This window comes from Eucalyptus grandis, chromosome 2 (genome assembly GCF_016545825.1).
Source record: "Eucalyptus grandis isolate ANBG69807.140 chromosome 2, ASM1654582v1, whole genome shotgun sequence".
Classification (NCBI taxonomy): Eukaryota; Viridiplantae; Streptophyta; class Magnoliopsida; order Myrtales; family Myrtaceae; genus Eucalyptus; species Eucalyptus grandis.
The window spans coordinates 29,212,507-29,233,201 of NC_052613.1; the positions used below are offsets into that span (position 1 = coordinate 29,212,507).

Genomic DNA, 20,695 nt, shown 5'->3' on the forward strand with positions numbered 1-20,695 from the left:
AGGTTGTGTCTAGTGGCACGGTCAACTTATTCAAAGGACCATATGCCATTTATAAGCAAAAATTAAATAAAATATCATCCTAAAAATTTTCAATATCAGAAAGAACCTTAAATTAATACATTTATGACAATTTTACCATAAATTACTTTTTTATTGTAAAAAAATGAATTGATAGATTTCTGATAAATTTATCATCTGTTAATTTTCATTAATTTGAATTAATATCTTAAAAAAATCACAAAACCTCCAAACCAGTACATCAATTAGCTACCAAGTGTTAATCAACTTAACAATTTAGTGATAAAATTTAACAAAAATTTATATAGGGTAAATTCATCATAGGTCTATTAGTTTGATTTTTAGATGTACTAATTTAGAGTTTTTCATGTTATTAACTAAAATATGGATTAATATCTTGAAAAACCCTAAACTGATATATTTGTGACAAATTTATTTTAAACTAATTTTTTGACCACAAAAAGTTCCCAACTGGTATACATTTAACAAATTTACCTCAAACTGATACATTTATGACAAATTTACCATCCATTACTAATTTGGATGACATTTGACAATGGATTAGTATACTAATTTGGGATTTTACTATATATTTGTCATAATTGTATCATTTTGTGTTTTTTTTTTGTATTATTAATCCAATTTAATAAATTATATATTTGTCATAAATATATTAGCTTGGGATTTATGGAGGTTGAAGAGATAAATTTGTCACAAGTGTATCAAAAATTAATTTGAGATAAATTTATTAGAGGCATATCAATTTGACGGTTTTTCAAGTATTAATCTTTAAAAAGAAAAGAAAATAATGAAGACATTTCATTTTTCCACGATTAACTAAAGGGTGAGGCAACGCATTTACTCATGAAAGGCAAAACGATGCGTTTTAGTCTCTCCATCGCCGCCACTGCCACAACCAAACCCTTCTTCTCCGATCTCTCCCCTCGCCTCCGCCGCGCGACCGCCATGTCGCAGCCGCATTCGATTCCCGCAAACGCCCCCGAATCTCCGACCACATACCCCGTGCCGCTCTCTCCTCCGTTGCCGCCCTTATCGAAGCAGGTGGAGCTGGCCAGAGCCATGTCCGCCTCCTCCAGATCGGGCGCCTTCTCGCTCTCCCGGAGCCACGTGGTCTACGAGGACGAGTGGCTCCTCGCCGTCAACAAGCCCTCCGGAGTTTACTGCGAGAGCGTCCTGGCCTCGGCCCCTCCCGTCGTCCTCGGCGATTCCGGCGTTCCGGGTAGGTTACCGATGGGGCGATTTGCATCCCGTCTCGTGTCTGTGCAGATCGATAATTTACTTTCGCGTTCATCGACCGGCTTGTCGCGGCGTACTGCTTGCTCTTTAGCTTCATGCTGTGATTGAAATTCTCTACTTAGCTCTGCCGATTCTTGGATGTCAATCGCGAGTTACGCGAAATCCATTTGCGGGAATGCGTAGTTGGGAAATCCGTAGTGCGAAATCGAAGTTCGATTCTATGCTCTCGTTTGGGAAAAGGAAATGCGAAAATGGAAAATTTGTAATGTTTTTACTTCAGTTCAGTTTGATGGCATTGAAGCAGTTCATATGATTTCCTGTGCTTTATTTGGGAAAATAGTAGCAATGTGTTTGCATAGTAGCAATGTGTTTCCTTAGGCTTTATTCTGCTACAATTTGGTGTAGATGTTTTGAAATGGAATTAGAGAATCCTACTCCAAAGGTTTAGAGTTGTTGCTGTTTCGGGTGTGGTGATGCTTGAGTGAATTTTCAGCTCTAGATCATAGTCATGTCGCTTGTCCTATGTTTATTAGCTTTAGAAGAAGGCTAGATTTGAATCCAGTATGTGGGTTTAGCTTATTTTTATTCAGTTCTGGCCAATCTTGAAGAGATAATTGGAGCAGATTTTAAGGCTGATTCGATCCATGTATTTCTCATTTCGGGGATGTTCTTGTCATAGAAAATGATCACTCCTTGATACCTGTCTGACTGTGCAGCTTAGCTTTGTCAATTTACGTTCCGTGAAATGGTTATTGTTGTATGATATGTGCTCAACCTACTTAATTGATAAATGTGGTTAAGATGGAGTCAAATTCATCTTTATTTCTCATGGTTTGAATACTTAGGATGCACCTATATTGTCAATACTAGAACAAGTTTTGTCAGAATTCCTGGCCAATTGCATCGTGAATTCAAACAAATGAGTGCACAGAATCCAATATTGACAGCTTACAGTTTTCTGCTGTTAGGGTGCACTGAAGCTGTGCCTGAGCTCCACCTTGCTAATCGACTTGACCGGGACACAAGTGGTGTTATGTTAATAACCAAATCGCATAAAGTAGCTTCTAGGCTTGTGAAGGCATTTACTGAGCATAAGGTGAGAAAAACATACATAGCTCTCTGTGTTGGATTAGCGCCAAAGTGGGAAACAATAACCATTCGATCAGGCCATGGTCGGTCAAAGTTTGGAGCTTGGAGGGTCTATGCAGCACCAGATGTGGGACGGACTCTGCCAGGTGGGTCTTTGGTCAGGACATGGAAACATCATTTGAGGTATTGTCTGTAAATGGTCAATTGAAGTCCAAGCAACCAGTTAAGCAGGGAAAAGATGATGAGAATATCATAGTAGTTGAAGAGAAATCTTTTATCGAGGATAATGGAACGAAAGATGTAGTTTTGGCGAGAGCATACCCTCGGAGTGGTAGGACGCATCAAATCCGCTTGCATTGCCAGTATCTTGGGATTCCCATAAGAGGTGATGTGAAGTATGAGGGTGTGTATGAGGGGGAAGGGCAAATATATGACTACCACACTCTTCATGCGGAGAGCTTGTCCTTTGAGCACCCAGTAACCGGTGTGCCCCTGATGTTTCGGGCACCTCTACCTGCGTGGGTTGCTGAGTGCTGCCCTAATGAGATCCCACCTGCTTTTTCTTCAAATGAAAGTCATGTTAGATGATTTCTTAAGAAGAGAAAAACGACTATTTTTTTTTTTTTTAATTGCACCTGCAATGGTATGTTAGCCAAAGCAAAGAATTAAGCAACTTGATTAAACCCAGCCGCTCATCTGAGGTTATTCCTCTCTATTTGCCTGTTTGTCGGAAGTTTAATCTTGACATAGTTTTAGGAACACTGTTCTTGCTGCTTAGGTTATAAATGTGCAAAACATGAAATATGTCCATTATCTTTGTTTATATGGAGGAGAAACGGCAAGTAATTTGGGACCATCTCTATTCTGGTTGGGATCAATTTCACCATAATGAAAGGTTAGGAACGTCTTATATGATTCTTCGAAGTGAAAGAGACCTTGTATAGCTGTTAATAACTCTATTTTGTGCACCTTCAGTATCCTAACCCTGAGAAAGATGGATGCGAACGGCACATTTTTTGCTTAGATAAGGTGATGCAATGACGCTGTATGATCTTTGATTGGAGGATGACGATTCCGATTCAGTGACTAGAGATTTTTCTTTCACATCGTTGTCTTGATGGAGATTCATTTTCAGTCTCTACTCTAGAAACTGATGGGGCCAGGACTTAATTTCCTCTTTAAATGTGTGGTCCATGCAACCATAAATTTGTCATGCTGTAGCATCCATTCTTGTTCGTTTTTGCCTATTTGCTGATGCTTCAGTAGATCTTTTGGGTGCCGATTTGACTACTGGATTCCAACTTTAGAATGTTTCTTGTCGTTCTTTTGCATAATGGATCCGTGACACATTTGTTATGTTAATTATTGGCAGATGAAGAAAAGGTGACCGATTTGCGTGTGTGCTCAGCATGTGAATTGCTTGTCACGGTTTCATTAGAAATGAAACAAGAATTTTTCTTGAAGGTCACCAATTACCACGGGTCTTTTACCTGGCAATATGTTTGTGCATGATTTTGCTTGGTTTTGTAAACTTGAAAGCCTCGAAAACACCTGGCTGTCAAGTGAGGAATCTTAAGGATGGATGTGGCTGTTGAAATGTTGCTGTCTGACATGTCTCCATCGATGGCGTTTCTCGGATAAGAATGAACCCTTTGAGGTGCTTATTGATCTGAGGTTGAAATGCCGAATGATCTCAAGGCATCGGTCCGTTTCGCTAGCTTTGTCTGTTTCTGGATGATTATCACTTACCAGCTCCTTTTCATTAAATGAAACTTATGGACAGGCAAAAGTGGACCCGGCTTGCCAGAAGTTTTGTGCAATTACGTTACACCAGCTCCTTCGGATCTTACGTGACTTTCTTTAGAAAGCTGGTCAATCAAATTGATGAATCTGTGCATATGCTAAACTTCTCATCTCCTTCGAGAGTAGCTTTGACCGTTTCGTTTGTTACGTGAGAGATCTCCTTGTAAAGCAAGCAAAATTAATGCTACTTTATTTAGAATTGAATTCAACTAAGCCACGGGTTGTGACGAAATTGACCTGTTATGTCTTCTTGGCTCACGAAATGTTTATAGAAGAGAAGATGCGTTTTGCTTTCCTTCTTTCCGAGCAGATTTTCAATTTATTCGTGCTATAACGACAAAATTGTCAAATCAAATCAGTCTTAAAGTTAATGGAAGAATGTCAGTTTAGTTCTTTAACTTTTCAATTTTGTCACTATAATGATGTATCTTTGTGTGAAATTTTAATATAACCCTTTTCGGCTATTAGATGTCAAAAAAGTACTGACGTGGCAAACCATGTAAGATTTCAATTTGAGTAAAGTTTTTTACATTAGAGCATGCATGTAGGACAGGCTAGGATGACTAGATATCATGTCAGCATTTTTTTACGATAATTAATTGGAACTATGTAGGCATTTAATGCAAATGTTTATGTTTATAATTAAATTGATATCCATATAATATGTTTTGAACTAATTTAGTAAATATTTCTCTTTAAAGAGTCATATGCATATACACAAAAATAACAAATTGAGCACAAATAATCTATAGTTATTGTAAAGTGAACGAAAAGGGTGTTAAAATCAAAGGAAATCATCTTGAATTGGTATAGTACGTCAGTTCTGACAAAAACATGTTATTATTCCACCTTCTTAGGAAGTGTTGCGTGTGTTCAAATGTCATTCATCTATCTTTTGTTTTCTCGAAGTCCCACGACTTAATCCGCAAGAGATGCGTGCTTTCCCACATTGAAGCCACCAATAATTATATTTAATGTGCAGAAGACGACTGCTAAACTGAAGTCAGTCATTTTCTCATGATAAAACCACTACAAATCCACATTTTCACACGGCTTTTTGCTCGTTCTTTTTTCTGAATGACGACGCCGTACGATGAACTTGCCCGGAAGCTGGAGCAAGTATGCCAGTTCAAACTTTTCGCCCACCATCATTATCCACTGAATTTACAACTGCAATCCGTACATTATTTTAAGACCCTGTAGTTGATCAACCTTACCACCGACTGACTTGGCCAAAATCTTCCTGCCTAAGCAAACACAATGTGCAAAGCTCAGAGAGAACCAATCATACATCCAATTATATAAACCTGTCATTCAAACCAACCAAGGCGCAGTAAGGGACAAAAGGGAATTGCACCACCTATCAATCAGAACTACCGGTTTTCCATTTCATGAGATTCTAGTGGCCCTGACAGGCTTCTGAGATATTTCTGGATAAGCCTAGTCCTCAGGATCTGTAGATTTTGCTTCAGAAGCCTGGAGGGTGGGTACAAAAAGGGTCCTTTTTAGCACATTCTCCTTAGCTGAATGTGTTACTAGACGCAGGCTAAAAACACAGCACTGAAACTTTGTTGGGTTCCTCAGAATGGCTGTGTTGAGTGAGGCTCTGACGCAGATCCTGATACCAACCAGTGCCTTGATTGGCATTGGCTTTGCTCTGCTTCAGTGGCTGTTGGTCTCGAAGGTCAAGGTCTCGGTTGATTATGGCAAGAAAGATGGGTACAAGGACAAGCTGATCGAGGATGAAGAGGAGGGTGCTGAGAATGCCGATGCCGTCATCAAGTGCGCCGAGATTCAGAACGCCATTTCTGTCGGTAATGAGCTCTCTCCCTCTCTCTCTCTCTCTCCCCCCCTCCTGAAACTTTGGACTGCACATGATATAGGATATATCTGTTTGGTTGAAGAAATGAACAGATTATGGTGCTTCTGATGTAATGGGTCTTCCCTTACTTGATTACATCATATACTTACCTTGTTTTTTCCTTTTGTTTTTCTGGTGGTCGTCAGCCATGCCCCTTGAGCTGTAATGAGTTTTTTAACTTCAATATGACATCTATTCTCAGTTTCTTTTTTTACTCCAGATGGAGAATGTTCTTACTCGCTTTTGAAGGATATAAGACGTATTTCTTCGATCTTTTGACTTCCCATGTCCATTCATCTGATTTGTTCGTTTGTGTGATGAGGTTTTACTCTAGGAATCCACAATACAAATTATTCATTAGACACCTAGTGTCTTTAAGGTATCATTTGTGCAATCTGAACAATTGTCGTGGATCTCGTACTTGTTAAAAGTACATCTGATTCAGTAAGGGTTAAGCTTCTGCGAATAGGTGGGAGAAGTTGGGACTAAACGTTTGGTTTTGACTATGTCTGCTTGATTAGCGAGGATCACAAATTATTCATAAGGACAAAAATGAAAAAAGAACAGAGCAACGTCTGAGATAGGCCACTGAATCCTCTCGCCCATCCTAAAAGTAGTATGAAATAAAAGTGGGAATATGATGATGTCTTTATACATAAGTAAGATCTAGAAATGTGTTTTCTTGGGGTCAAACAGATTGATGTATATATGTATGTGGATTACTTCAGAATTGATAATTATATACACGAGATTATGCTGGTGGTGTTGATCTGTTTCACACCATCCTATGGCTACAGGAGACTTGTTTGTGAAATACGAGACATTTCTCCAATTCATGCGATCTATCTTGAAAGCATTTCACGTGTCAACCATTAATTACTTTCCACTCTAGATTCATGTCCTATGGATGCACCCAGTCTATTACTATTTATCATTCCAATATTTTGCTAACCTATAATTTATGTTATTTGATCTGTTTCATACTATTCTAGGGGCGACTTCTTTCCTATTTACTCAGTACAAGTACCTCGGCATCTTCATGGTCGCCTTCGCCGTCGTCATTTTCCTCTTCCTTGGTTCAGTCAAGGGGTTCAGCACCCAGAGTGAACCCTGCACTTACAATCCAGGAAACCTCTGCAAACCGGCTCTGGCCAATGCAATGTTCAGCACCATCGCCTTTTTGCTTGGCGCGCTCACCTCCGTGCTCTCAGGTTTTCTTGGCATGAAGATTGCAACCTATGCAAATGCAAGAACCACGTTAGAAGCAAGGAAAGGTGTTGGGAAGGCATTCATAACAGCTTTCCGCTCAGGCGCTGTGATGGGATTTCTTCTTGCTGCAAATGGTCTTTTGGTTCTTTATGTTACCATCAATCTGTTTAAGCTGTACTATGGGGACGACTGGGAGGGGCTTTATGAATCTATTACGGGCTATGGTCTTGGGGGTTCTTCAATGGCACTTTTTGGAAGAGTTGGTGGTGGCATATACACAAAAGCAGCTGATGTTGGCGCCGACCTTGTTGGGAAAGTTGAAAAGAACATCCCTGAAGATGACCCAAGAAACCCAGCTGTAATCTACTTTCTCTTTGCTATTTTAGATACCATTTAATGCTATGAACTGGTGAACAATATGCAGAACTGTTTTTTCTTGACATCTTCATGTTATTAAGCAATGAGACGAATGGAACCTTTGCAGGTCATTGCTGATAATGTGGGTGACAACGTGGGGGACATTGCCGGGATGGGTTCCGATCTATTTGGTTCTTATGCAGAGTCATCTTGCGCTGCACTTTTCGTCGCCTCAATTTCATCCTTTGGGATAACCCATGACTACTCAGCCATGTCTTATCCTTTGACCATTAGTGCAATGGGCATTGTAATTTGCTTGATAACTACACTTTTTGCCACCGACCTTGCTGAGATTAGACACGTGAGCGAGATCGAGCCGTCACTAAAGCGCCAACTTTTGATCTCAACCATTTTGATGACTGCTGGCATTGCCGTGGTCAGCTTCTTCGCTTTACCATCTGAGTTTACTCTCTTCAACTTTGGTACCGAGAAGGCTGTAAAGAACTGGTATGCTTCCTTCAACCTGAAATACCATAACAAAAAATTTGAATTCTTTGCCTTTCTTTTATGTCCGTAGTGGTTACATAGTTATATGCGTGCAGGCACCTCTTCTTCTGTGTGTCCATCGGCCTGTGGGCTGGGCTAGCCATTGGATATACCACCGAGTATTACACAAGCAATGCTTACAGGCAAGTTTCCTTAAATCTGATTCATTCGATACATGGTCCGTAAATCGAGCAATGCATTAGAGTTTATCTATATTACCGATTCCAAACTTGATGATGGAAATGGTCCAAAAAATTTGCAACTGTTTACTTTCGACAGAGACTCATTTGTCGTGATCAAGAGAAACTGTGATGCTGCATTAATTGCCTGAATATATCATGTTACCATATGCAGAGTCAATAGAATTTATGAAAGCTTTTCTATTTACGTGCATGTTCGAGGCTGGAGTTTACTTCAATGCTAAATGGGCCAGTATCCTATGTCTTATGCAGTCCGGTGCAGGATGTAGCTGATTCTTGCAGGACAGGTGCTGCGACAAACGTGATATTTGGCTTAGCTCTCGGATACAAATCTGTCATCATTCCCATATTTGCGATAGCCATTGCCATTTACATCAGCTTCAGCTTGGCTGCAATGTATGGAGTTGCTGTTGCTGCATTGGGAATGCTCAGCACTATTGCCACCGGTCTCGCAATTGACGCCTATGGACCTATTAGTGACAATGCTGGCGGTATCGCAGAAATGGCTGGAATGAGCCATAAGATACGCGAGCGAACAGATGCTCTGGATGCTGCAGGAAACACCACAGCTGCAATTGGCAAGGTAAAACATGAGCAAATTCTCCGGCACACAGCATGAATAGTCTTAAGCTTCCAGTGTTCACATTGCCCTGTCCTAAGAACAGTTTTCTGACATTGATTGCCTTGATTTTAATAGGGCTTTGCGATCGGATCAGCTGCTCTTGTCTCTCTTGCCTTGTTCGGCGCCTTTGTAAGCAGAGCAGGCATCAAGACCGTGGATGTGCTCACACCAAAGGTCTTCATAGGGCTCATCGTGGGTGCCATGCTTCCGTACTGGTTCTCTGCCATGACAATGAAGAGTGTTGGAAGTGCAGCATTGAAAATGGTCGAAGAGGTCAGGCGCCAATTCAATACGATCCCAGGGCTCATGGAAGGAAGAGCGAAACCGGACTATGCCAACTGTGTCAAGATCTCTACCGACGCTTCTCTGAGAGAAATGATCCCTCCCGGCGCTTTGGTCATGCTCACCCCTCTTATTGCCGGAACCTTATTCGGCGTGGAGACTCTGGCAGGAGTTCTCGCCGGTTCACTTGTTTCCGGCGTGCAGGTACATATCGAATTCTGGTGTCTTAATAAACTCTGAAACTTTACACTGGACTTTGGTCTTCTTTAGTCTATATTTAGATACTTGAATTGTTGGGTTGCCAAAATCTCACTATGCAATTGTTCTTGACATCTTCTTTTTAAATGGTTTTCTTCACAGGTTGCCATTTCAGCTTCCAATACTGGCGGAGCATGGGACAATGCTAAGAAATACATAGAGGCAAGCTGTTCAGAATTCAAGCTCTTTTTAACGAAACATGCATTTTGATTATTATGGATTCTATCAAGATCGCGGATCTTAATGCGTTCCTATGAATTGATGCAGGCTGGGGCATCTGAGCACGCGAAATCACTCGGTCCTAAGGGATCTGACCCGCACAAGGCTGCTGTCATCGGCGACACTATCGGCGACCCGCTCAAGGACACCTCGGGTCCATCGCTCAACATACTGATCAAGCTCATGGCGGTCGAGTCGCTGGTGTTCGCTCCGTTCTTCGCTGCCCACGGCGGCTTGTTGTTCAAGCTGCTGTGAGTTGGTAGCATCGCCTTTGACTGTTTCAGCAGGTTCATATATATTTTTGGATGGAGAATATAATGAGCTAAGCCACTACCCTGTAACTAGAAGATCTGATCTGTAATTGATGCACCTGATTTATCATGAATAAGCAAGTCCATCATCCTCAAAGCTAAACTATCAGCATACATATCTTGTCTTAGGTGATGGAAGTTCATATGTCGTTTGTCTTGAAAGTCTTTATGTCCTTGTTCTTAATTTTGTCAACTAATTAGGTCACTTCAGTCCTCAATCCGGTAAGAGAAAAAGGGGATCGAATCCGGCCCAAATGATCATAACTTTTATTTGGCATTCGTAATTTTCCTCATTAATGATAATTTACATGTTGCGTACCAATTTATAACTTTTTTTGGAGGACGCAATTCATAATATTCTGAAAAAAAAAAAAAAATCCTGGATGTCATTGCTTCTTCTTGAGAAAATATGTTTATAATCTGTGGGCCTTCTAACTCATGCGTTATTGCTTCTAGCAACATGTGTAATTTATAGTAAATTTTCTTTCTTATTGTTAGTAAATTACCTAAGGAATCATAACTCTCCTGTCCCATGTAAGTGTCCGCGCTAATAGTTGTTTATCTATAAAAATATCTTTTAGTAAATGGCTTAAAATGGTAATCCTAAGTTAAATTAAAATTTACTTGTGTTATCATAAATAAACAATTCACTATTTGTAAAGTTTTGCAATCGAATAATTTTCCTTAATCGAATATAAATTCGATCGCATCTACATCGGTAACTCTTTTTTAACCGACAATAAGCCACAAATGAAAATCAATCTTACATAAACAAATTTGACGGATCACATCATTTTTCTCTTTTCATCCAACGATCCATATTGAGTGCCCGATTGAACCGTGAAAACACTAGTAACAGCTTCAGACAACTTAGATGCTATGAATTGTGTCATGGGCCAAATGGAAATCCCTTGGACTTCTAGATCCATCATCCACGATTGTGGTCTTCTATTGGCCCAATTAAGAGCAGGAATTAAACTAAAATATGAGCCCAGATAAGCAAATCGTGTTGCAAATTGGGTAGCCAAGGCCCACCGAGCTAGAACCCTATCATCAAATTGGATTGCTTATCCTCTCGTTCCTTTTGATTAATTTTAAGTCTTGAATTTGGTAATGGTTGTACTTCATCTGTGAGTTAGTAATCTAAAGTTATTTTCAACCAAAAAAAAAAAAAAACACTGGTGACAGCAGGAACTTTCCCTGATTTTGGCCAAATCCCATGGAGATGTGGCCTCCATCATGTAGACTTTAGCAGGGGCATCATCATCAGCAATTGCATGCAACCTTGGGTCAGCCCAGGGACAGTGATGGAACCATGTTACCTAGAAAATGACCATGGAGTGCCTTCCAATTCAAGCAAAATTCCACACTTGCAAAGGGGCCCAAGCAGATGCAATCAAGATAAGTGAGTGGTGTGGGCTGACTCATCGATTGCATTATTTAATGTGACTCTTTTTTTAACTCTTATCATGGCAAGACCCTTCCTTTGTTTTGTCTTTACGGGGAGTTTGGTGGATGATTCCCTTTGTAACCACAGCATATTCCCTCAACTTCTGGTTTTTTTGGCTACCAGGCCGGCCATTGAGATGAATATATATATTTGCAAGAGAAATAATCACACAAATAATTCATGAATCTTGGTCCAATATGTAATATCGTCTATAAATTTTTAATTTGTTTAATGTGGTCATTAGACTTTAGCCAGATATGAAATGTCGTCCCACAACTATTAATTTGTTTAATGTAGTTCCCAAACTTTCCGTAAATATTTAATATATTTCATTGACTATATGAAAATGTTCGATATTGATTTAAATTTGAATTAATAGAAAAATATTATTGAACATTACTATATAGTTCATGGATTATATTAAACATGTAACAAACATTTAAAGACTCCATTGAACAAACTAAAAGTTTAATGTTCACACTGTATATCAAGTTAAAGTTTATGGACGATGTTATAAATTAGGCCAAAATTCAGGAATAACTTGTGTCATTTTTCCTTTGCAAATACACATTCTGAGTAAATTCCACAATCGCCCAACATTCAGTCGGATAATTTCTCATGACCCCTTTCCTTTACCTATCATCTTCACCAAATTTATTATTCAGGACAGGTTTTCTAATTTTGGAATATGCATCTTGAGATTCTTCCGTTAGTTATGCCTGATGCATTGGAGATTGGAACTCGAACGCGAATTAAGGGAAAAATAAATAAATAGATGGACAAGGAGAAAAATTGTTTGGAGATCGAAATCGGTTCAGGAAAAGAATTTGAACGGCCATAGAATAAGAGAGACATAAACTTAAATTTAAAGTAGGTGAGAGACTTATGTAATCAATAAAAAGCTATTTTATTTTGTGGAAAGAATAGAGATTGATACAATTATGCAAATTAAATTAAAATTTCGTGAGGATGCAATATCTAAATTTGATCCATTGCCTAAGTTGGTTATCCATGATAATTCACTGATTTAACTACTTAGAGAATTGGATAGGCTCGACAAAGGATAAGGCATGAAATTAAGTCTTTTCGCTAACAAGTTCAAAATTGGTGAAGTGAAACTATCTTATCATAAATTTGAGTTCTTTCATAGAATCAAAAATAAATAAATTTCCATCGAGAACAAAGGGTCAAGTCTATTCGAGAAGTATGTGCAATATTTTTCCATAACAATTTGACTCATCAGGTTTAATGAGGTGATAAAATCATACTCTCGTCAATATAATTGCATTTGCTTTGTAATATTATTAATTCAAAATTAAGAGATGTACTTTCATAGCATGTGCACTTTGAATCAGCATGGAAGTCAAGGATAATTATCCATGCCAAGGAAGAAAAGGAAAAAAGGAAGATCTCCATGACTCCAAACTCTTGGAAAAGCATTAAAAGCACTTTGAAAAAAAAATTAGAAAGTCAACATGCTGCACCTCACGACTTCAATCTTTTGCCTTCTTCAGGGGCCGAAATGAAAAATGCCCAGAACGATGTTCTAGAAATAATAAGAGAGAGAGAGACTCAATTTAAATTCCCCACGTTTTTTTTTTTTATTTTTAAACTTTATAATTTTAAAGAATACGATCCAAGAAATGCAGCTAGGCGCAAGGAGCGAGGGCGAGGGGGGACGGGCGGGGCTTTCGGGTCATTTGCCACGCCACTCGCATCCGCCACTCCCAGCGCGCCACGTCACCCCGATGACAGCCGCCGGCTGACATGGCGCGCCCCCATTGGCCGATCCCGTCCGCCCCCACGTCGACGACGTCGCTCCAGGCGCCCCCTCTCCTCGAAACCTACTGCGAGCAAACCGCTCCACCGTGAAAACCAACGAAAAAGAAAAAAAAAAGCCGCTATTTAGCCAGCCCCCTCACTCCCCCATTTTCATCTTCCGGATCAACAGTCCCTGTAGCTTTCTCTCTAGCCTTCTCTCTCTAGAAAAGCCGGATGGCGATGGCGGGCTCGACGGGCCGCCGCCACCAGCAGCTGCTCCTCCTCGCGCTCGCGCTCTCCTCCCTCGCCGCGATCGCCTCCGCCGCCGTCTTCTTCGAGGAGCGCTTCGAAGGTGAGCTTCTCGTCCCTATCGCATTGTGCCGCCGGTAGTTTCGCGCTTCGCGTCGCGGAATTAGGGCTTCCTGAGATTTGCTTTGTGCCGCCTTTTCTGGCGGCGATCGGCGTGCGCTCGTGGCGGAAGTGCTCGTGCGAGATCTGATAGGTTTTGGGCCGGTACGTGGCTTGAGCTTTGGAGTTACTGTCGGTGGACTAGATCTGCGAGGGTTTGGAGATATTCGATCTGGTTCGGTTCGAATCTGACTGAGTTCGGTGCTTGATTTGATGTCGGCGATGTTTTGACCGTGGTTAGTTTAGCATTTTGAGTGGGATCGAGGATGGAGTGGCTGCGTGGTTGTTGACTTAGCTTCGGAAGTAGCGGCATTCTTCTTTTGACTACTGATGTAGGTGTCGGTGTGTTGGAGGTCCGTTCTGATGGTTGCTGAGTGGTGCGCGAGACTGACATTTGATTTTACTGGTGATTTGAATGTTGATGCGGACTGTAGTATGAATATTTCGATTATCGGCCGAAATTAGCTGTTCTTTTCGAGTACTTTCCGGCTGTTATGGGAATTTCCATACCAATGAGCTTACTGCAGAGCATTTGAGTTCACATGCTACTTGTCATCATCTTCGGGAGTGTAAAACGCAACTAAGATATATAGATCGTTTTTCCAAAATGTGTTAAAGTCAGAGACTCTGGAGTTTTCAAACTACTCGTTTCTTCTTTTGGCGATTTGAACATGTCGAAACTATAGAAACATTGTAGGTTATGTCTCATTCAGATAATGCATAATCTTTGCAATTACAAGAAGATTCTTCTTTGTACTTATCCCCCTTTCTCCATTCGTCTGCATGTCTGGTTATCCACAAAAGATGGATGGGAGACTCGATGGGTTAAATCTGATTGGAAGAAAGATGAGAACATGGCCGGAGAGTGGAACTATACGTCTGGTAAATGGAATGGAGATTCTGATGACAAAGGTACTTCGTAATCATCTTTTCCTTCAAATAGACTTTTTGATGCTTGATCAGAATTTTCATTATTTTATTGTGCTTAGCATTAATCTGTCATTGCTTTTGCAGGTATCCAAACAAGTGAAGACTATAGGTTCTACGCCATATCAGCTGAGTACCCCGAATTCAGCAACAAGGACAAGACTCTAGTCTTCCAGTTTTCTGTAAAACATGAACAGAAACTTGACTGTGGTGGTGGGTACATGAAGCTACTCAGTGGGGACGTCGATCAGAAAAAGTTTGGTGGCGACACCCCATACAGGTTTTGCAGCAGATCATATAATCATTTTGTGCTCAATTTGTTGTGTTTCTTGCTGTCCAGCTTATTGAATGTCCTCACCTTCATGCTTATTTATTGGGTTGTTATGTTGTTCAATGCAGCATCATGTTTGGACCGGATATCTGTGGCTACAGTACCAAGAAAGTTCATGCCATTCTCACTTATAATGGAACTAATCAACTGATCAAAAAGGATGTTCCTTGTGAGACAGATCAACTTACTCATGTTTACACTTTTGTCCTCCGTCCCGATGCTACCTATACTATCTTGATTGATAATGTTGAGAAACAAACTGGTAGCTTGTACTCTGACTGGGATCTTCTCCCACCAAAGCAAATCAAGGATCCCGAGGCGAAGAAAGTAAATTATTTACTGAATGCTTTGGTTGGTTTTTGTTGGGCTATATGTCTAGATAATGACCTACCTGGCTAATGTTGGCAGCCTGAAGACTGGGACGACAAAGAGTACATTCCTGATCCTGAAGACAAGAAGCCAGAGGTATTGATCCTTCATTCCTTGACGCTGCTGCGCAATATTCTCTGCAATTCTTTTCAAATGACATTGTGCATGTGACTGCAGGGGTATGATGACATCCCGAAAGAAATACCAGATTCAGATGCCAAGAAGGTAAACCTGCTGAATGATGATTCTGATTTGAAGCTGATCTTCTTCAAAGCTTTTATGAAATTGATGTAGACTAGTTAGATACTAATTAAGATTGTGATTTCAGCCTGAAGACTGGGATGATGAGGAGGATGGTGAGTGGACTGCCCCAACCATTGCCAACCCTGAATACAAGGGTCCATGGAATCCAAAGGTATGAAATGTTCTTGTGAGTCTAATTTCTGGACTGCATTGAGAATTTTTCTTGATGATCATGCATGTTTTGCAGAAAATTAAGAATCCCAACTACCAGGGGAAGTGGAAGGCACCAATGATTGACAACCCAGGTTCTTCATCACTACTTGCTTTCCTAAGCTCCGATATGCATCAATAGTTTTCTTTTCTTTCTTCTTGTTTGAAAGTTCTTTGAAGTCTAATCTTTAGCACTTTTTATAGACTTCAAGGATGACCCAGAGCTCTATGTTTTCCCCAAGTTGAAGTATGTTGGGATTGAACTATGGCAGGTAATTTGCCTGTGACTGTAATCTTGTTATATTTGCTAACAGTGTTCCAGGAGCTCAAACTTTGAATTACTCTATTCTTGATTTGTCAGGTCAAATCTGGAACCTTGTTCGATAATGTCTTGATATGTGATGATCCTGAGTATGCCAAGAAGGTTGCTGAAGAGACATGGGGCAAGAACAAGGATGTATGTGGTTTTGCTATTTATAATTTTTACTTGTGGAAATAGTATGAATATAGATTATTTATGGTGTTTATTTTACCTTTGCAGGCTGAGAAGGCAGCATTTGACGAGGCTGAAAAGAAAAGAGAGGAAGAGGTAACATAGAGCTGTTATAACTTTTTGGGAGATGGAAAGAATCATAGAAATTTTAAGATTAAATTGCTTCATTATTTAGTGCTACCTGAATTGTCTGACGTACTCTTTTCACAAGTAAATGACTATATACTGAAAATTAGTGAGTTGACAGGAGATCACTATGTATTTATGATGCTGGGTATTATCTATTTGCATATTTTTTCCGGCATAGCTTGGGGTTCTTGACCAGACTCAATGTACTTGTGTATATCTGTGCACCACGGGCGGGCACGGGGGAGAGAGGTTATATTCACATTGGTTTGTTCCCCTTTATCTGACCTCTGTTTATCCTTTTCCAGGAAGCCAAGGATGAGCCGGTAGATTCTGACGTAAGCCTTTTATACCTGCTCTTTAAAAGATTCCGAATGTTATTTATTTGGATGGTTCTAACCGTGCACATCTTTTTTTTCAGATTGAGGATGAAGATGATGATGCTGATGCCGATGATGCTGAAGACGATTCTGATTCCGTAATTAAAGCAGAAGCAGATGAGAGTGCTGAGTCTGCTGACTCCAAGGACGAAGTAAAGGTATAATTCTTCACTCGACATGGTCATGAACTTAAAATTGCTGCACTTTTTTCCATGTTTGTTGCATTCATTGATCTTCGTCATTTTGTGCTGTTCACAGGATGAGTTGTAGAAAGAGGGCAGGGCAATAAAGCTGATCGGTTGGGTTCGACATAAGCTTGGCGCCTTCAAAATTTTTCTTTTTCTATCTTTACAATATAGATGTAGGACATTTCTTTAGAGAGGGAGAGAACTGTAGGAAGGCTGATCCCAAGACTTTTGAGTGCCTGATTTCATCTATATCCATTGACTGATTTGAGTTTTCAGAACGAAGGCTAACGTCCATTTTCAGATCAATCGCACTCGTTGAAGAGTCTGGATCTGCTGCATATGGTCTTAAGATAATGCCATCAATCTCTATCGCTCATCTCTCTTTGATTTGGTCAGTCTCTGTCGACAGCTGATGGAAACTTTCGATAAGCCCATTCACATTTTTATTTTATTTTATTGTACGCTGCTTAATGATGAGGTCAAGCACCGTGTCCTTTTTGACAATCGAATTCTATTATTAAGATCCAATCCATTTACAAGGCAGAAAACAAAGAATATGCACATTGTAGGAATATATACACAATAAAACTCGATAATTCTGTAGAAGACAACCTAGGACTAGGACACAACACGGGAAGTATAGATCGAGGTTCAGTCGTTCCTGTTGGTTTTGGGCCTCTTCACTACGAGCACGGGACACTTGACGTTCTGGGCACAGTGATAGCTCACGCTCCCCAGAAAGGCCCTGTGAAATTTCACCAAATCGCAATTAAGTATTGACACGGATGCCACAATTTACCCACAAAAATGAAGAAAGGTTTACAATTAAGAGTAAATCCCTTATTCTACTAATTCGAATAAATCATTGAATATTGAATCAGTCTGAGAGACTTTAAGGTCGCCCACATGTAGGTAAGGACAACCTTCAACCGAGATAAGCAAGAAAAGATATAGATCCGCTAGAGATGGATTTTGAACTCAGAAGTTTAGGAAATCCCATCTTTGCCTCAATCAATATTCCACAAATAGTTTTTTTTTTTTTTTGGTCGTAATATTCCACAAATAGTTCACATGACACGTTTTTTCGAACAATAGTTACGGTACTTCAAATTTGGCTTTATTATGGAAAATTCACATGGTAGGTTCTAAATTCTTAATGTACGATATACCCGTGTTCATCATAAAACCGATTACCCATACTTTCAATGTTAACATTATCTCAAGTTAAGGCTACATAATACATGGCTTCCCTCTGAGGTGATTGATTATTAGAGCTAATGTACGGAGTTTTGAGTGATTAAACAAAATGAGTATTTGAAGTACCTTTTTATAAGACCGTAACCATGGCTCCCCATCACCAGAACATCAGGCACCAACTTCTGCGCCACGCTGCAGATGACATCTCTTGCATCCCCATTCTCCACTCTCGTCTCCACCGCGACCTATCCTCCAACAATAGCAACCACACCCTGGTCACTCGATCCCATTGATCCTTAGGCATTTTCACTTATCGAAACTTGGAAATTTATGCCTCAACAAGAACTCACCTCACCAAAATCATGGCAGATCTTCTTAGCCCTGGCCATCACACGGTCGGCCACCTCATTGTTGTGCCTCTCCATGGTGGCCACTATGTCCGAGGAAAACAAGTACCCTGAACAAAGAACGAAATGGAAAAAGAAAACGTTAAAACCACTCTATAATCGCAGGAGATGGTCGCCAGAGCAGAAGAAGAAGAACATCTTGACGTTTAGTTTTTTACCTGTGCCGTCGAGGGCTGTGTAGGCAGAACGAAGGGGCTTTGCGTAGAGGAGGACGAGGGTGTCCTTGGAGTTCTCGGAGACGACGTTCTTGAGACACCACGACAAGGCGTACATGCTCTCTTCGCTCTCGTCCACCGCCACCAGTATCTTCCTCTCTCTCGCTACCGCCTCAGCCATCCCCCTCTCTCAACAAGGACCAGACAGAGACAGGCCAAAAAAACCAGATGTTCTGTCCTTTCTTGGTACGATTTATGGACAAACTGAAGAGTTCGATGGCTTGTTGGATTCAAGGTAAGATGTGGTGAAGAGGGTAATTTATAGGAGGGAGAGAGAGAGAGAGAGAGAGAGAGAGAGAGATGTTTTGTTGTGTGCTGGTGAGAATCAGAATCTATTAGCCTTGTGTTCTTTAGAGCAGATTGAGTTTGATGGTTTTCATTTCTGAAGACCGTGGGCTCTTGAAGAGCCGCTCTTCTGTTTTAAAATTTGAAGACTGAACAAGAAAAGAATAATCATTCAGAAGCTGACTTGGTTTTCTTTTTCCTTTGTTTTTCTTCTTTCTTGCTTGGAAATTTTGTTGGATAAGCTCCCGCCGACGTGCCTTGAGGACGTTGACCTTTTGTGCCGGTCAACGTGGTGACATCATAATTTATATTTATTGGACCAATCCGGATTGCCTTTTCTCTTTACCTCTCGGAAACCATTGACATGGAATGTGTTACGATTTGCTCCGGTTAATTTCAAATTTAATAGTCTAGTGGACTTAACGCGGAAAATTATATTATAAAGTCTTAAATCTTTTAATTTTGCCAATTGAGTACTAAAATTTCTCACTTTTTATCAGTTGAGTCAATTTGACTAATTTTGATTGGAAATTGTTGATATGAAACTTTTGTCCAAAGCAATCTCAATGATTAGCACATCTCAAAAAGGTTTTATTGAAACCAAGCTGTAAGCAAGGTAAAGTTTTATGTGGGACATCATCAAAAGTAACAAGTTGAGCTATGGTTTGCGGTGCAAATCACGCTTCAAATAGAAGCCATGTTTCTCAGTCAAATTTGGAAATATTATTTGAATTTTTTTAAAAAAATTACTATATCAAATATTAATTTACGTGTCAACATTTACATGTTCCAAAAGTTTTAGGTGTGAAGTCGAAATGCTTGCGCCATGGGATTTTGATTAAATAAAAAACAAAAAGTAAAAGTCAAATTGAGATACTACCTTTAACTAATTAGTGCATCTTCTCTTTTCCCCTGTATTGATTTATTCACTAGTTCCGAATATTAATAGGGGCTGACCGGTTTTGGTTAATTTCATGCCATGTATTATCCAAAACATAAACAAATGAGTGGCTAATAACATGGGAGGCTAAATGTCGACCCCCCATTTTTATGTTTCGTGAAAGCAATGCGTTATGATATTGCCAATTCCATTCCTCATTATTTAAAATTGTAATATTCCACCACTTGAGGAAGACAAACCTAGAATGGTTCCTTGTGGATTCAACAAAAGGCACGATGAAAAGCAAAAGGGGGCTTAGAGATAGCCTTGAATTAAGAATGAATTGCTTGATAGCTCTCCTCTTATGATGGATAAAGATCGATTTCCACAACATAATTATATTAAGCTTGAGCTTAGTATAATAAGGAAACTCATTGTAAGTTATTACTCTAATTGAAGCTTGAGCTTCAGTTTTGGAATCACAGGAAGCTTCACGGAGAGCGAAGCATATCATCTTCACCGGTTGGTGATAATAAAGAAAAAAAAAAGTGAATTAGACAAAGTCGATCTTTCTTACAAGTAATAGCACTTTCGTTTGATTATAAACGTATATCATATGCGGTACTTTTGTTTTTTAAATCTCCGATCTTATCATAATGGTATCTTGGACTCCTGCCTTTCTTTTCCAGGGAAGCAAACTCGCTTTTGAATAAAAAGAAAGTAAAAGAAATCAAGTAATATGAGGGAGCGATGAGAAGAGAACCATCCCTGTCTGAAAACTTTGTCTAACTAT

At 40.0% G+C, this 20,695-nt stretch overlaps 4 protein-coding genes across 4 annotated transcripts; 3 read left to right on the forward strand and 1 right to left on the reverse strand.

Moving 5' to 3' along the window:
- Positions 1–881: 881 nt before the first annotated feature.
- LOC104428251 (RNA pseudouridine synthase 1) lies at positions 882–3,042 on the forward strand. The gene is given in 3 exon segments (XM_010041250.3): positions 882–1,258; positions 2,244–2,522; positions 2,525–3,042. Coding segments are annotated over 3 exon segments (1,083 nt in total). The 5' UTR covers position 882; the 3' UTR covers positions 2,953–3,042.
- A 2,710-nt stretch (positions 3,043–5,752) lies between these two features.
- LOC104428252 (pyrophosphate-energized vacuolar membrane proton pump) lies at positions 5,753–10,354 on the forward strand. The gene is made up of 8 exons (XM_010041252.3): positions 5,753–5,981; positions 7,021–7,595; positions 7,722–8,101; positions 8,197–8,283; positions 8,593–8,923; positions 9,038–9,448; positions 9,605–9,664; positions 9,770–10,354. The coding sequence occupies exons 1-8, from the start codon at positions 5,753–5,755 to the stop codon at positions 9,974–9,976; spliced, it is 2,280 nt and encodes a 759-aa protein (XP_010039554.2). The 3' UTR covers positions 9,977–10,354.
- A 3,053-nt stretch (positions 10,355–13,407) lies between these two features.
- Positions 13,408–17,313, forward strand: LOC104428253 (calreticulin). The gene is made up of 14 exons (XM_010041253.3): positions 13,408–13,595; positions 14,456–14,563; positions 14,666–14,858; positions 14,978–15,236; positions 15,318–15,374; positions 15,456–15,503; positions 15,607–15,693; positions 15,769–15,826; positions 15,936–16,003; positions 16,093–16,188; positions 16,273–16,320; positions 16,659–16,688; positions 16,772–16,888; positions 16,989–17,313. Exons 1-14 carry the CDS (start codon positions 13,478–13,480, stop codon positions 16,998–17,000), a joined length of 1,299 nt encoding a protein of 432 aa, XP_010039555.2. The 5' UTR covers positions 13,408–13,477; the 3' UTR covers positions 17,001–17,313.
- Positions 17,074–19,062, reverse strand: LOC104428287 (universal stress protein A-like protein). Its single transcript, XM_039307436.1, has 4 exons — positions 18,681–19,062; positions 18,466–18,572; positions 18,242–18,360; positions 17,074–17,663 (listed from the first exon to the last, which is right to left on the reverse strand). Exons 1-4 carry the CDS (start codon positions 18,856–18,858, stop codon positions 17,570–17,572), a joined length of 498 nt encoding a protein of 165 aa, XP_039163370.1. The 5' UTR covers positions 18,859–19,062; the 3' UTR covers positions 17,074–17,569.
- Positions 19,063–20,695: the final 1,633 nt, after the last annotated feature.